The sequence below is a fragment of the Panthera uncia genome, chromosome F1 (genome assembly GCF_023721935.1).
Source record: "Panthera uncia isolate 11264 chromosome F1, Puncia_PCG_1.0, whole genome shotgun sequence".
NCBI lineage: Eukaryota > Metazoa > Chordata > Mammalia > Carnivora > Felidae > Panthera > Panthera uncia.
The window spans coordinates 66,570,140-66,585,851 of NC_064813.1; the positions used below are offsets into that span (position 1 = coordinate 66,570,140).

The 15,712-nt window shown below is 58.8% G+C and overlaps 2 protein-coding genes across 6 annotated transcripts; one reads left to right on the plus strand and one right to left on the minus strand.

Moving 5' to 3' along the window:
* Positions 1 to 2,225: 2,225 nt before the first annotated feature.
* Positions 2,226 to 5,444, minus strand: CKS1B (CDC28 protein kinase regulatory subunit 1B). 2 transcript variants are annotated; one of them, XM_049634908.1, is made up of 3 exons: positions 5,291 to 5,364; positions 3,362 to 3,489; positions 2,226 to 2,744 (listed from the first exon to the last, which is right to left on the minus strand). In XM_049634908.1, the coding sequence occupies exons 1-3, from the start codon at positions 5,347 to 5,349 to the stop codon at positions 2,692 to 2,694; spliced, it is 240 nt and encodes a 79-aa protein (XP_049490865.1). In that variant the 5' UTR covers positions 5,350 to 5,364; the 3' UTR covers positions 2,226 to 2,691. The 2 variants fall into 2 exon arrangements, with proteins under 2 accessions (XP_049490865.1, XP_049490866.1); XM_049634909.1 differs by lacking the exon at positions 2,226 to 2,744 and adding an exon at positions 2,832 to 3,109 and having other exon boundaries at positions 5,291 to 5,444.
* Positions 5,445 to 5,517: 73 nt separating this feature from the next.
* Positions 5,518 to 15,614, plus strand: SHC1 (SHC adaptor protein 1). 4 transcript variants are annotated; one of them, XM_049634905.1, is made up of 13 exons: positions 5,518 to 5,844; positions 9,224 to 9,391; positions 9,938 to 10,008; positions 10,519 to 10,582; positions 10,701 to 10,820; positions 11,053 to 11,106; positions 11,282 to 11,333; positions 11,503 to 11,629; positions 12,377 to 12,575; positions 12,664 to 12,733; positions 12,812 to 12,961; positions 13,104 to 13,342; positions 14,011 to 15,614. In XM_049634905.1, the coding sequence occupies exons 2-13, from the start codon at positions 9,227 to 9,229 to the stop codon at positions 14,137 to 14,139; spliced, it is 1,440 nt and encodes a 479-aa protein (XP_049490862.1). In that variant the 5' UTR covers positions 5,518 to 5,844; positions 9,224 to 9,226; the 3' UTR covers positions 14,140 to 15,614. The 4 variants fall into 4 exon arrangements, with proteins under 4 accessions (XP_049490862.1, XP_049490859.1, XP_049490860.1 ...); XM_049634902.1 differs by lacking the exon at positions 5,518 to 5,844 and having other exon boundaries at positions 7,906 to 9,391; XM_049634903.1 differs by lacking the exon at positions 5,518 to 5,844 and having other exon boundaries at positions 7,906 to 9,391; positions 12,827 to 12,961.
* Positions 15,615 to 15,712: the final 98 nt, after the last annotated feature.

Genomic DNA, 15,712 nt, shown 5'->3' on the forward strand with positions numbered 1-15,712 from the left:
CATTCTCCTCTGAAAAAAAACATGCGCCCCCCCCCCCCCCCCCCCCCCCCCCCCCCCCCCGCCGCCCCGTCCAGATAGTGCTTAATTTGAACATCACCTTTGCCAGTTTGGGTCTTCTAGGTACCAGTGAGGACAGTGACTAGGGGATGCCACGTGTCCACTTTCGATTCTTACATCATCCTAGCTTACTCTCATTTCAGTTGCCTTTGATCTAAAAGTGCTTCTTAAATTTTAATGTTTGATCATCTGGGACCCTCCTTTTAAAAATTTGTTTTAATTTTTTTAAATAATCTCTATGCCCAACATGGGACTTGAACTGATGACCAGGAGAGAGTTGCATGCTGTATGGACTGCACTAGCCAGGCTCCCCATCTGGGACTTTAATATGCTGATTAAGTCTCCCCCATTTAGGAGGTTTGGGTGGGAGCTTGAGATCTGCATTTAACAAGCTCTCCTGTCATGCTGACGCTGCTGGTACCTGGACTATGTTTTCTGTAGTAAACACATAAAATTCATGCATCACTGGGAGGACAGCCGAACCACACCCACCCTCATTTTACTCTCCAAAAGCCCCAGATAGATGATACGCATTTTACAGATGGACAACAGGCTAAGAAAAAGGAAGGGATGCCATCCAGCAACCCCAAAACAAAAAAGGTAGAGCCAGACTTCTAGACTCTTCTTTCTCAAGCGATAAGCCCTGTGTGTGTTTTTCAATTAAAAGAACCTCAGCTCAAAAAAAAAAAAAAATTTTTTTTTAAAGATTTTAAAGTGATCTCTGCACTCAGCGTGGGGTTCAAACTCATGACCCCAAGATCAAGAGCTCTGTGCTGTACCAACTGGCCCAGCCAGATGCCCCTATGAAGCGAATTTAAAGGCAAAACAAAAGTCCCACTTGCCTAACAATAAGTCACATGATCCATCATCTTGACTAGCAATGGTGATAGTGTCTCCCCACCAGCCCCCCCAACAGCTCTGATCCAATCCTCTATCTGTGGGTTCTCAAGCTTGAGTGGGCGCCAGAATCACCTGGAGAGCCTGTTAAAACCTTGCTAGGCCTAACCGTCAGAGTTTCTGATTCAGCAGGTCTAGGATGGAGTCCAATAATTTGCATTTCTAACAAGGCTTGAGGTGAAGTCATGCTCTGGTTCAGGGACCACAACTGAACTCCTGCCATAGTAGTAAATGGGTGGATGATGGGGGGGGGGGGAGGGAGATAATTTCCTTTATTTAGTACTGCTGTGATTTTTTTTAATTTTTTTTTTTTTACGTTTATTTATTTTTGAGACAGAGAGAGACAGAGCATGAACGGGGGAGGGGCAGAGAGAGAGGGAGACACAGAATCGGAAGCAGGCTCCAGGCTCCGAGCCATCAGCCCAGAGCCTGACACGGGGCTCGAACTCACGGACCGCGAGATCGTGACCTGAGCTGAAGTCGGACGCTCAACCGACTGAGCCACCCAGGCGCCCCACTGCTGTGATTTTTAAAAGTAGGGGGTAAGCTATTATTTGGAAGAATGCTTTCTTTTTTTTTTCTTTTTAAGGTTTTATTTTGAAGTAATCTCTTCACCCGACATGGGACTCGCACTCACGACCCTGAGATCAAGGGTTGCATGCTCCACCGACTGAGCCAGCCAGGGGCCCCTTGGAGAAATGTTTTCTCAAACAACTACAGCTTATACCTGTTTCCCCAAAGGTTAGTACTCCAGCTACCTGCAGAAAAATGCTTGAAATTCCCACATCCAGGCCACACCCCAGACCAATTAAGTCAACATCTCTCAGGGTCGGCTCAGGCATCAGAACTTGCCAGGAAAAACAGCAGGAGCTGCCCTCCACTCCCCGCAGGTGTGCCTGAGCCTTGGGCCGGGCAGGAAGGGGGCACAGAGCAGCCTCTGGCTGACGGCCTCCTCCCTTCACCCTCTCGTGCCCTTCACATACCAGGACTACAGTGAAGGCGCCATCCCGGGCTGTAGGAAACAGTTCGTTTGCTTTCCTGAGGTGATGTCTCCAGACAGCCTTTAGCTCAGGCTAATAGAGCAGCATATCGTTTCAGATGTTTGACAGAAAGTCTGCTTGAAGTAGGTTAAAAACCAGTTACACGAATGTTGAAACGACCCTCATTACTAGCAAAGAGCTGGGCTTCATTATCTAAGCGAAGGGGGCACCACCACAAACAGGGTGCTGCTCGCAGCGACCCCAAGAGGGGAGACCTTGACAAGCAAAGAATCAGATTGTAAAAACTTCCTCTTTAATCAAGGCTTTTTAACACGGAACAGGTTTCTTGAATAAAACGGACAGTTTCCAGTACAATGAAACATGAACCACCACACAACATACAACACCTGGCAGGAAGAAACAAAACGGCAAGTTTACGCAATCCCTGCAACGGCCACGGCCTTATGCTTAGAGGAGCCGCTTCCTCCCTCTACCAAGTGTGTTCTGCAGGATACAGAGCTCGGCAGGGCTTCTGGGGTCACACTCGGCCGAGGCTGCGGCCCGAACGGCGCTCAGCCGGCCGGGCCGTGCTGCTGTTGGCTCAGGCGAAGCGGTCACCAGCACAGTCAAACAGTCTGAACATCCTTTCAATATCAAAGTGGGAAGCAAGAAGGCAGTGGAGTAATGTCATCCGAAGATGTCGTTAGCACGTGAGGATAGCTGTGCGAAGCCTGAGGCCGAAAGGTGGCTGCCGGCTTCATTTCTTTGGCTTCTTGGGCAGTGGTCGCCGGAACAACAAGATGTGAGGTTCTGAAAGAGCGAGCGAAACCTAAGAGGCAAGCTCACACTCGCCTGCACACAGCCTACGGTCTCCCACCCGCACCTCCCAGACACAGCGATCGGGTCTTCACGACTAAATTACGACGTCAGCACGTGGCCTTAGAACCAGACCCAAAAGCTGGGCCTGTCTGCCGAGTACAGAATTGTCAATATCAGTTCTTTTGCCGTGTTTGTGCAGCCCCGGGGGAGCCCTTTATTAGTTTTGCCTGGCAGCTTGGTGTCTGGTGTCTTATCAAGAAATACACTTTCCTTGGCTTATTTGGATAACGTCCAAGAACTCACTTTCTGATGGAGAATGATGAAGGAGCCACAGCCTCCTCCGGGGTATATGTGGCCTTAAAAAAAAAAGACTACGCTCGGATGAAGTTAGAGATTAAAAGAGGTTTTTTTCAGTGACACCTTGTCTCTGAACTTCCCATCTGATACTTTACTCTTACTTCTGGTCACTTCGGTTTTTCTAGACGGCTGGTGAGGAACCTATAAACCACCGTTACCTTCCCCTGATTTCTTTGGGTTATGCGATCTTATTGCTCTTTCTTGCCCTCCGTGAAGGAACCCGTATGCTTGCTCTCAGCCACTGCACCAACCTGGTTCGTGGATCATATAATGGACCCATCCCTGACTCTGCTGAACGCCGAGATTCCGCCACTCAGATTCAGACATCAAATGGGTTTTAGGGACCAGCTTGGCTATGTCCTTGGGCAACATGACGTGCCTGTAACAGAAACATGGACAGGTGGGGGGACTCACATCAGTACTGGGGACAGTCCGTTAGACAAGTGCTTACATACAAAGCCAAGAGAGGAAAGAAAGGAAAAATTGGTTTCTGATAGTAGGGAGTTTACATAAATTTATTGTGGGGTAAAGGCAGCTGGAATTAAAGGCCAAGTTCTGCAAATCCCCCTGCAAGTATATCACAAAGCACAAATTAATGAGCAAGGCGAGCGAATGAGCACCTAACTTCCAGGCGCTGTTGATGCACTACCTCTGGCCTCCTGGAGCCCAGTCCCCTGCTTGACTACTCGGAATCAACAGAATGGCAGCCCCACAGCAGAGTGGTAATAACAGGGGTAGGTTAGAGGTGGACCGGTGAAGAAAGGCCTCTTACAGAGCGCTGTGTGGAAGAGCCCTCACAAAGGATGAACGGTCAACGTAAACCCTTTAAATCTACGCTCGATTTCATTTTCCTGACTCTGAAGGGATGTGCCATGGGACTTCCCTGGGGAAACGCCTCGTCTTCCTAACCAAGGATAAGTCTCCTTTCATGGCCAAAAAGTATTACTCTGCCACGAATCCTGATACAGTTCATCGTGCTCGGTGAAAATACACTAAACGCTCCCCGCGCTAGAAACCGAGATGCTTCCCAGAGACAGGATTCCAGTCTACGTATCTGAAAATAGCTTACATTCTAACAAGTCCCTGGGACACTGCACCAAACAGACCCCCTCACGACAAGCTGTCTCTTAAACCAAGCTACCACTGCCAAGATCTACAACTTCCGGAGAGATGAAACCCGTGACTTCTCCCTAGTCCCACAGAGATGCCGTAAGCGCTTAGTTCACATGGGGAGGAAAAAGTTAACGGAGCTGCGGGTCTTCCCCAAGCAGCTGGCGTCACCGCAGTCCTGAATCTGCACCTGTCAGCACGCACCCAGCCGGCCACAGGGCCCAGCCCCGCACTAGGCGGAAGAGAAACACAACCAAAGCAAGTTTGCATTGCACGTTCTTCAATTTTGGGGACAAGACGCGAACTAGGAAGTTGCTTCAAGGATCATGCCCTCATTTGCAGAATCCTTGGTCTTCCCGAATCTTTCAACCTGGAATCACGGAGTTGGATTAACTCCAAACTCCGAGGCTCTGTAAGGACCCCCTTCTTCACCATCCTCGCCGAGCTCTGTTGCTCCCACATAACCTGCACCTATGTCCATCACGTCCCTTCTCGCCCTCTCTCTGACGCCTGCAGCGTTTCCACAAACGTCTCGGGCAGTGGGGAGCAGAGGCCAGGGCTCATGCCCGCACTTAACACAACACCTGGAGGCGCTCCGTAACTGTTCCGAATGTTCGAAGGGCATCCGGCAGGCCCCTGCCAAGTCCTTCCTCAAAGCCCTCGGCCAGCTTCACCCCCTCGCAGGTCCTGGAAGCCCCCTTCCTGAAACAAGCCCACGCCCCCTTTGCAGGAATCCGTGGCCACCTCCTCTCAGTAGGCCCCGGAGGCCCCGAGGTGTCGCCGCGACACCAGCAGTCTCCAGAAGGCAAGCACAACTCGCTCCGCCGAGGGAGCGGGGCCTTCAGCCTAGAGCCCCTAGCCACGCCCACCCGAGTCCGCCACTTTCTACTTTCCCCGGTGCCGCCAGGCCCTGGCGCGTGCGCCGTACGCTCTCGGCGACCGTCCCCAGCCCGCGGCTCGGGTCTCCCGCGCATGCGCCGGTCCCGTCGCTTCAGCTCCGGTTCCTAACTCTTCTTGCCCTCACTTGTCGAAGTTCACGACCTCGCGGTGGGCCCCGCGCCGGCACTAACCGGTACTCGAACTCCTCGTCGTCGTATTTGTCCGAATAGTAAATCTGTTTGTGCGACATGACCGCTCGGCCTGAGGATCGTCAGCCCCGCGCCGCCAACCACCGAACAACTCCCAGCAGCACGCGCTCCCACCCACTTTGGCCTCGCTTTCAAACACGCCGCCCGCGCTTCCCATTGGTCCCTTTGGCTTAAGGCGGGTCAGCTCTACCTTCAAGCCTCGGATTGGCTTAGATTCGCTTCTCCTCGAGTCCTTATTGGAGTGCACCTCTCACGTTCCTCAAGAACGAGCGTCGGTAAAAAAAGCGCCTGTAATTGGCTATCCCTGCCCCCGAGCGCGTTCTCGCGCTGCCATTGGCTGATTCGGGAAAGTGGGCTGGGTAAAGGAGGGACCGAGGTAGAGGGTCAGGGGTTAGTGAGGCCGGAAGTAAGTGCAATAAAGTTTCTTCAGGGAGGCCGGGCCGGGGAGAAAGTTGGAACGACAACCTAAGGAGACAGTAGCGTGATCCGGAACCAAATCGGGCCGCGGTGCGGTGCGGCGACTCCATGAGGCCCTGGTGAGTTGGGCCTTTCCCTTCTCCTTAGGTGACCCGCTCCTCCACCCCGGAACCCCTCTCCCGGGACCCTACTTCCGGTCTTCGTGGAGAAGTCCCGCCCCCTGAGACCCCCTCCCCGGAAGTCCCACCCCCCAACTTCAGGGGGCTCCCCGAACCCCGACTTGTTTTCTGCTTATTGTCCACGACCCCACCCTGCCGCCCAGCTTTCCTGGAAGCCCCACCCCCGGACATGCTTCCAAGCCCTAGTGCAAGAGACCCGACGGTAGTCCTTCCAATTCCCCGAGACCCCGCCTCCTCGCGACGGGTCTCCGCTAACTCCTGTCCATCAAAGAGCCTATCTCTCGAAAGAGCAGAGCGCCGCCCCTCAAAGAACGCTAGGGACGCGTGAGGCCACGCCTCCCCGAGGCCCCGCCTCTCCCCAACCACGTCGGGCTGAGCGGACACCCCGCCTGCTAGAAGTCTCGGGTGCCCGCGACCTAGGGGCCACGCCCCCTGAGGGGCTGCTCGGGGGGCGACCCCGGTCCCCGCCTCGGAAGCGCGGTCTTCAGCTCCGAAGACCCTGGCTCACATAGTTCCCTTTTCTCTTTTGGGCCTCGGGCTCCGTTTTCCTGAGCGCTCGTGCCCCAGCAGGTGGGACGTCAAAGTGTCCCCGCCGGTTCTGAGCGGTGAGAGGTTAGAGGCAGCCTTTGGCCTCCCCCTGCCCCCTTCCCAGGGTGGGCCCGCGTGAAGGGGGCTGGACTTGGGGAGCGAGGCTTGCTCCGGGGTTCCCAGCCCCGCTGCCGGAGCTTCCCCTCCCAGGACCGACTCCGCCCCAGGGACAGCTGTAGGTCTCACACCTGCACCTCGGGAGCTGGTAGGGCCATGGGTTTGTCGGTGTGCGACCTGTGGGTGCGACAGGAGCGAGCGCTGTCCGCTGCCAGGGGACAGCGGCTTGGAGGGGTGGAGGGGACAGTGGCCCTTTTGCAGGGACTCCTCAACCCCCACCGCTCCTTTGGCCCTTCCCCTCCCCCTAAGCAGAGTTCCTGCCTGGGCATTCCTCCTGGGCCCGCTCGCCCGGCCTTCCCTTCTGGAAACATTCCTGAGGCTTTCGCCATTTCCTGCTACTTGCCTCCTCCTCCTCCTCCCTGCTGGGCTGGGAAGCCACCAGCGGCTTCACCCCCACACCCGGCCACCCGGACTCCCGGGAGGCGGGCTCCTTTTTTCCTATGCAAATTTAAAAAGCCTTACTTCCTCCTTCTTTTCTTCCGAACGCCCACACCTGTCGCTCGTTCCCGGCCTCTGGATTCCGCGGGCTCCCGCGGCTGGAGGACGTCTTGGCAGGTGTGGGGGGTGTGAGGCTGTGGCGAAGCCTATCCTCATTCTCTCGGACGTGGAGTGATAGAATTGTGCTCGGGAGTGACCAAGCTGTCCTCGATTGAGGACTAGGGCAGGTGAAAGAGTGAAGTGGTGGCATTATTAATCATTATAATCGTATCATTTGCACCCTTATCTTAAGTAAATTTGAGAGTCGATGATTCCGAGGTGAACGTGGGGGTTCTGCGTATCTTTTGCTACTTGTTTGCTGACCCCCCCCCCCATCTTCCTCCGTGGCCCCCTCAAGCAGAGCTGTGGCAGGAAGCTGTGGGTGGGAGGGATGGGTTTGGGGCTGTTCCCTGCGTCCAGCCTCAGCCCATCCCTGGCGCCCCTTGGCACAGATTTGCCATCTGCCCCCCCTCTGTCCCTTTGTGGCCCGTAACCCCCGCTTCTGTTGGAGGGACAGCTGTTTCACTCTCCCACGTCCTCCAGTCACGTTCTGCCCCTGGCGGACACCCGCACCTTCCCTGGTCACTGCAAGAGAGTGCGTTCAGGGAGCCGACCTTCGTGTCAGTGTCTTGCCACCCACCCACCTTGACAGCTTGCCTTGCTAACCAGGCCCGTGGAAGGTGGGGGGGAGACACGAGTGCTGGCCGCTACGCCTCGGCATGGTGGGTGCCACGGCATGGTGGGTGCCACGGCATGGTGGGTGCCTCGGCATGGTGGGTGCCACGGCATGGTGGGTGCCACGACATGGTGGGTGCCTCGGCATGGTGGGTGCCACGGCATGGTGGGTGCCTCGGCATGGTGGGTGCCACGGCGAGAACGCGGCTCCGTCAGCTTGACCTCTGTTCCACCTCCTACCAGGTGGTTCCCCGAGGCACCACCCAGGTTGGACTTTGTTCCCCTTACAACACAGGCTTTGCCCTTCCTCCTGCCCCTCTGCGTCCACTGGGGCCACTGCCATCCTTTCCCCATTTCTTTACCTCCTGTCCACAGCTGTCGTAGCCGAGGGTGCTAATGACCCAGGCTCCCTAGGGCCGCCACCCCACTGTGCCTTGGCGGTGGGGGTAGCCTGGCCTGGGCTGCGGGAGGGGGGGACTTTGAGTGTTCAACCAGGACAGGAAGGGACGTGCTGAGCTCAGGGATCCCCTCCCTTTTCCACCCCCAGCTGCCTCTGTTTCCTCTCTCATTCCCCCCTACTCTCCCGTGGCTTCCTGCTCCCTTTGGCCTGCCCATGTCCTGTTGGGATTGATCCAGACCTATCCTGATTTCCCTCCTTTCCTTCTCATTCCTACATGCTTCCCTCCCACCCCCACTTTGCTCCCCTCCCCGATTACTGGTGGTTGTCTGGGGGCAGGGTGGGGACACGCATAGCTCTGTCCCTGCCGAGTCCGGGGCTGTGGCATTGGTGGGGGTTCAGCCCCTTAGAGCCTGTGAGTCAGCACTGTCCTCGGGATTGGGCTCTCGGCTTAGCTCCCCGCCCCTGGGGAGGAGCCAGGCAGCTCTGGGTCCAGCCTGTTCTCTTCTCCGCCGGAGAAGAGGCTCCACGCTGGGCGGGGATGGGGCCTGAAACTCTCTGGGTCTGAGCGGGGGTGGGCTCTGGTGCCACTTACCCTCTCCCTTCCCAGGATCCTTGAGATCCCTGGGCCAGAGAGGTCCGGTCAGGCTAAGGGCCTGGGGATGCCCCCTGCCTGGCCCCCTTGCCCTGACCGGCAGGGGGGCCAGGCTGGGCAGCAGCCTCCCTCTCACTCCAGCCATGGATCTCCTGCCCCCCAAGCCCAAGTACAATCCGCTTCGGAATGAGTCTCTGTCACCGCTGGAGGAGGGGGCTTCGGGGTCCACCCCGCCGGAGGAGCCGCCTTCCCCCTCGGCCTCGTCCCTGGGGCCTATCCTGCCCCCTCTGCCTGGGGACGAGAGTCCCACCACCCTGTGCTCCTTCTTCCCCCGGATGAGCAACCTGAAGCTGGCCAACCCAGCTGGGGGGCGCCCGGGGCCAAAGGGGGAGCCAGGGAGGGTGGCTGAGGATGGGGAGGGGATCGTAGGGGCGGCCGCGCCAGACTCAGGCCCCCTGCCCCTCCTCCAGGACATGAACAAGCTGAGTGGAGGCGGCGGGCGCAGGACTCGGGTGGAAGGGGGCCAGCTGGGGGGCGAGGAGTGGACCCGCCACGGGAGCTTTGTCAATAAGCCCACGCGGGGCTGGCTGCATCCCAACGACAAAGTCATGGGACCCGGGGTTTCCTACTTGGTTCGGGTGAGTGAGCACGCCCCAGCCTCCCCGCTCCCTCCAGAGCCTCCAGTCCCTCTGCCCACCCATCTCCCAGCACTGCCTTGCTTTCAGGGTCCTGTTTCTCAAACCTTTCTTGCCCCTTCTCCCATTCTGGACCCCTCCCTGGGCCCCTTCCTTCTTGTGACTCCCCCCCCCCCCCCCCCTTCCCCCCCTCCTGCTCAGCATGCCGCCCAGCGTGGCGGAGGCCCCTAGTTAGTAAGTGTTGGAATGAGTGACCCTGGATCGTGTCCTCCGGTCTCCTCCCCCTGGAGATGTCACCCCCCCCCCCCCCCCCCCCCGCCCCTCCCGCTGTCCTCTGGAGTCTCTTCCCAGATGCATGAGGTTCTCCCAGCCTGCCTCTTCCCCTCGTTTCCTGTTGTCTTGCACGTTGTGGGGTGTAGCCTCGGGCAGTGGGCGTGATGCCTTCATCTTCACTCTTCCCTTGGCGGCTCGGAGGGGAAAGACGCGGGGCTTTCTGTGAAGGGGTGAGGGGAGGCGGCTGACCCGTCACCCTCGGTCCCCTCCCCTCAGTACATGGGCTGTGTGGAGGTCCTGCAGTCGATGCGCGCCCTGGACTTCAACACCCGCACCCAGGTCACCAGGTTAGTGGGGTGGGAGCAGACTGGGGGAGGAGGGACGCGGGTCACTTGGTGGCTTGCAGGCGGTAGCTTATCTTTTGGTAAAGGGGATGGAGAGAAAGTTAGGGGAGCGGGACTGAGTCTGAATGAAAAGAGGCAGCTCTCATCTGGATCCTTCCTCCTCCGGCCCGGGAGCTGCGGGGGCCGTGGCAAAGCCCCAGTTGGCAGCTGGAGCCTGAGTGGAAGCTGGGCGGATGGGATGGTCGGATGGTCGGTGACTGCTGCCTTTGGGAAGGGGAGGGATCATTCGCTAGCTGGAAGGGGGTGGGGCCGGGCCCGCTGAGGCCCTAACCCAATCAGCCAGGAAGTGGCCTCTCCGTGTCATCAAATATTAAAGGCCCTTAATTCAATCCACCACGACAAAGAGCCTGGAGTGCCCCTGGAGTCTGGCCTGGTCTTCCCCTCCCCCTGCCCCATGGCAGCCCAAGCTGAGTGGGAGGCAGGCCCTGGGTCTGAGGACCTCTCTCTCCCCAGGGAGGCCATCAGTCTGGTGTGTGAGGCTGTGCCCGGTGCGAAGGGGGCAACAAGGAGGAGAAAGGTACCCGGGGCCGGTGGGGCTGGAGGTGCTGCTGGGAAACATGGGGTGGCGGTCGGGGGGGGGGCGGTTTCCTGGGGTGGGGAACCGCAGCTTCTGAGAGCCTTCGGCCCTCCCCTAGCCCTGTGGCCGCCCACTCAGCTCCATTCTGGGGAGGAGTAACCTGAAGTTTGCAGGAATGCCGATCACTCTCACCGTCTCCACCAGCAGCCTCAACCTCATGGCCGCAGATTGCAAACAGGTTGGTGGGGTTGGGCGAGGGGGCCAGAAACACTGCTGGAAGGGCCGAGCAGGACCTGGTCACAGTGCCAGGAGCCAGGACAGTCAGGAAGGAGGAGCTTAGAAGGGCCTGGGCTGAGAGGCCAGAAGGGCGGGACCGGCCGTCAGGGCTCGGGGCTGCGGTCGCCCAGGTAGGCCCTGAGGCTGCCTGACGCGTTTCATTCCCCTCCTCTGTCCCCCGCCCTGACCCTCAGATCATCGCCAACCACCACATGCAGTCTATCTCATTTGCGTCCGGTGGGGACCCGGTGAGTGGCCGAACGGGGCACAGGTGGTGGGGGCAGAGTAGGGGCCAGGCGCTGGGGAGACACTGGCTGGAAGCGGTGGTGTGGTGTCTGAAAAGCACCGGGTTGTCGGGGGTGGGGGTGATGCGGGGCTATACAGTCGAGCTAAGTGGCTTCTTCTGACCCTGCCCGACCCCAGGACACAGCTGAGTACGTCGCCTATGTTGCCAAAGACCCGGTCAATCAGAGAGGTGAGGCGCGGTGGGGAGCGCTGGGTGGGGCCGGCTGTCCGTGAGGCAGGTGAGCAGGACCCGGGGAGCTAAGCGGGGGCCCTGGAAGGCGAGGGCCCTGTCTGCGCCCCCGCCACCCCCCCCAGCAGTCCGCCCCCGAGCTCACCGACAGCCTGTGCTGTGCCCGCAGCCTGCCACATCCTGGAGTGTCCCGAAGGGCTTGCTCAGGACGTCATCAGCACCATCGGCCAGGCCTTCGAGCTGCGCTTCAAACAATACCTCAGGAACCCGCCCAAGCTGGTCACCCCTCACGACAGGTGAGCGGGTCTGGGGGCGGGGCGGCTCCCGGGCCCCAGGCCGGAACTGAGAGAGCGAGTCTGCTCCACTGCCCACACGCGAGCTCAGAGGGGGTCGGGGCATGGAACCTGTGTGCCCGCGGCCATCGGGAGAATGTATCCTGCCTGCTGCAGGCCGGTTCCTCTTCTCACGTGCCAGACTCCACACCCCCACCGTCCCTGCCTGCGTGGACCTTTCTATCCCCAGCCACCTTGGTGCCAGTGCGCTTCTCTTTTCTTGCCCGTTTGGCCATCCTTGGTTTTTCATTTTCCTGCCCGTGGAAGCCATCAGGAATTTGGGGTGCAGGAGGATGTTTTATTCCCACGATCTCTACCTTTCCTTCTGGCCTTAGGCTGGTAGCTATTGAGTATTTGGAGGAGATTAAACTAGTCTGGATCGTATCCTTTCCTGCTACCCTGTGCCTCCCCTCCCTCTCGGGAGACAGCATAACAACCAAGGGTGTGAACTTTAGGGTCCAATCCGATTCTGTGGCTCTGCTCCACCGCCGTGTGATTGTGAAGCCTCGTGAAGCCTCGGGCAGATTCTCCGGCTCTGACCGGCCTCTCTCGTCTCTAACTTTGGAGAAGGAAGTAATAGCTACTTGCAGGGCCCCCGGGAGGGTGGTGCGGCTGGCTGTGTGTAGAAAACAGCTGGCCTTGGGCCCACCCCGCAGGCAGCGCCCAGCCCGTGGCCACGTCTGTGCCCTCCCTCTCTCCTGCCCCTCTCAGGATGGCTGGTTTTGATGGCTCGGCTTGGGACGAGGAGGAGGAAGAGCCACCTGACCACCAGTACTATAATGACTTCCCGGGGAAGGAGCCGCCTCTCGGGGGAGTGGTGGACATGAGGCTTCGGGAAGGAGCTCCCCCCGGGGCTGCTCGACCCACCCCACCCGGGGTCCAGACCCCCAGCCACCTGGGAGCAACGCTGGTAAGTGGCTCGGAAGGAGGTGGGCTGGGCCCGGGGTTGGCAGTAGCAGGTTTGGGCTTCTGGTAACGTCTTGTTTTTGTCCCCGCAGCCTGTGGGGCAGCCTGTTGGGGGAGACCCAGAAATTCGCAAACAGATGCCACCTCCACCGCCCTGCCCAGGTGTGAAGGGAGCTGGGGCGGTGGGGGGGCGGGGCGCGGAGTCGGGGCGCAGGAGGCTGGACTGGGGTCACTGTGAAGCCTCTCTCTCCTCAGCAGGTAGGGAGCTCTTCGACGATCCTTCCTACGTCAACGTCCAGAACCTAGACAAGGCCCGGCAAGCAGGGGGTGGGGCCGGGCCCCCCAATCCTGCCATCAATGGCAGCGCGCCCCGAGACCTCTTTGACATGAGTGAGTGCTCCCCTCTCCTCTCTGCATGGCTGTCTTCCCACTTGGCTCCTCTTCTTCTGCCCTGCGCCTTCCTCCCCGGAGGTCTGGGTCCTGGCGTGTGTCGTGCCCCCTGCCTTTCTTAGCCTTCTCTTTGCACCCCCAGAGCCCTTCGAGGATGCCCTTCGCGTGCCTCCACCTCCCCAGTCAGTGGCCATGGCCGAGCAGCTGCGAGGGGAGCCCTGGTTCCACGGGAAGCTGAGCCGGCGGGAGGCCGAGGCCCTGCTGCAGCTCAACGGGGACTTCCTGGTGCGGGAAAGCACGACCACGCCGGGCCAGTACGTGCTCACTGGCCTGCAGAGTGGGCAGCCCAAGCACCTGCTCCTGGTGGACCCGGAGGGCGTGGTGAGTGGTGGGGGTAGGCGGGAGGCTGCGGCCCCCTTCTTCCCTCACTGCTTCCTACTGTCCCTGCTTGGCGTTTGTGCGCAGGCACCCCTCTCCAGCAGTCCAGGTTCCTTCCCTCACACCCCCGGGCCTGAGCTCTGTTCCTTTCAGCCCGCAAAGCCCCAGCCCCCTAGCCCATCTGGGCAGGAAGGTGTTCTTCTTGCCTGAGCCCCTCTTTTAACAAATGAGGAAACCGTCCTGGAGAGGAGCCGCCCCCGGTCCTCCAGACTCAGGGCTCAGACCAGTGTCCTGTTGTGTCTCTGCACTGCCCCACTGCCCCTCATAACTTTGGGCTCTTTTCTAGAGCAGTCTCCGTCTCGTTTCCCTGTCTTTTCTGCGCTGCGTGTCGCCTCCCGGGTCAGAAGAGGAGTAGATAGCCCTCAGCGTCACGGTTCCTGGGCAGACGTCCCCTCTGCCTTTTCCCAGCTCACTGAGCTGTCTGTTCCCGGGGCCAGCTCCGGATTCTCCTTCTCGAGAAGCTTCAGTGATCAGGGCTGACAATCCTCCCATCCCGCCATCCTTTTCTCCTTCTTCGACCCTCTTGAATATTCCGGCTTCCTCAGCCTTGGGGGCTGAGGTCTTACTTTGACTCTCCACCCGCATTGACCTTCTCCCTTTACACTCACCAGGTTCGGACAAAGGATCACCGCTTTGAGAGCGTCAGCCACCTCATCAGCTACCACGTGGACAATCACTTGCCCATCATCTCTGCGGGCAGTGAACTATGTCTCCAGCAGCCTGTGGAGCGGAAGCTGTGATCCAGCAAAGTGCTTTCTCCCCGAAGGGGCCCTCTCACCCCTTCCACCCTGTTCCTTGATTCTCAGGACTTCACTTGGGAGTGTTTTGTGGGCTGGGCCTTGTGTTGGAGCTGGGAGTAGTGTGGACACGGTTCAGCATCGGCTGAATGAGAGGGTTTGTCGGAAGCCTGGGGTAGAATCCCGTTTCTCCCCGAACCTTACCAAAGTATTAATGTACAGAGTAGCCCCTCCCCTGGGCCTCTCCTGTGCCAATCTGATACCCCCTTCCCCAAGAAGGTGGGTGCTTGAGGCCTGGGCAGCGTGCCTCCTTGAAATGGGAAAAGCCTAATGGGGCAATCACCTTTCTAGGGAAGGGGGAACGAATCACCCCTTTGGTCTACCCTTGGGCTCAGATCCCTCTCAACAACTCTCCCTCCCAGTGGTTAAACTTTGTGCCTTTGACCATCCTAGGTCTGAAGAGATTTTATGCAAAGAGTTCTTGAGCCCCTGAGGTCGAGGATGGGAGTGCTGACACCTTGGCTTCGGGGACCCTGTCCTCTCCTTGCTCGGCACCCACTCCACCTCCACCCCAGTTTAGGTTGGGAGAGCAGAGGCAGGAATGGCAGCTGGCCCCTGTCCCCAGGGAAAATGCAACCCTTAGAGATTGCCTCCGAGCCCCCCCTCTCCCTGGCCAGTGGGGAGACGGACCCCTCCCTTGCTCAGTGCCTCCTGGCCAGGGGGGGGCCCCCCACCCAAGGGGTCTGTGTATACATTTTGTAAGTCCCTCCCCCACCTCCCAATTTGCATGCGTGTTCTACTCTACAGCCAAAGCGTCGCCCTGGGTCCTGCAGCCTCTTCCCTGCCTCTTGCTGGGGCGGGGGTGGGGGGGGTGTGTGTGTGTGTGACAGGATTCAGGCCTCCTGAACTGGTAACTGCGGGTTTGTGGAGGCAGGAACGGAGGGCAATGAGACTAAAGCAGTAGACGATCCCCAAATACCATCTGTAGATTTGGAACTACACTTATTTTGATTTTATACGCGTATATTTTACGGCTGTGGATTTACTTTCCTTATTTGTTTTCTCTGGCTTATCTGGAGCACAGAATGATAATAGTCAATTACATGTACACATCACCTCTTTGCCTTTTCGAAGCCCTTTTATAAGGACTAGCATTTCCCTCCTCCTGGCCTGGGCACGATCTTTTCCGCCAGAGGCTGCGGCCTTGGAAGTGGATCGCGAGCCGGGATTAGGAAAGCCTGGGCCTCCCGGAGGCCAGGCGGCCTAGTGCACGACCTGAGCTTCTGAGCTTCGGTGTCAGGCTGACGCCCCCCGCCCCCCACCCCGGGAGCCAGCCCTGCTGCTGGGGGCCCTGCCTGCGGACTGGGAGTGGGGGAGTGTCTCCACGGTCTTCGTCCTCGCCTTTTTGTTTGGGTGTCTTCGCGGGTGTCACTTATACCAAAGGGAAATCCTCTTTATTAAAGTCCCTGTTTCTTCTACCTCGGCCTCAAGGTCCCTGCTGCTTGTGGTTGGCCGCGGCCGGGCGAGGGTGGGAGTGGGGGAGGGGGAGGGGAGGCGGGGCGGCCCCTCCCGCAGC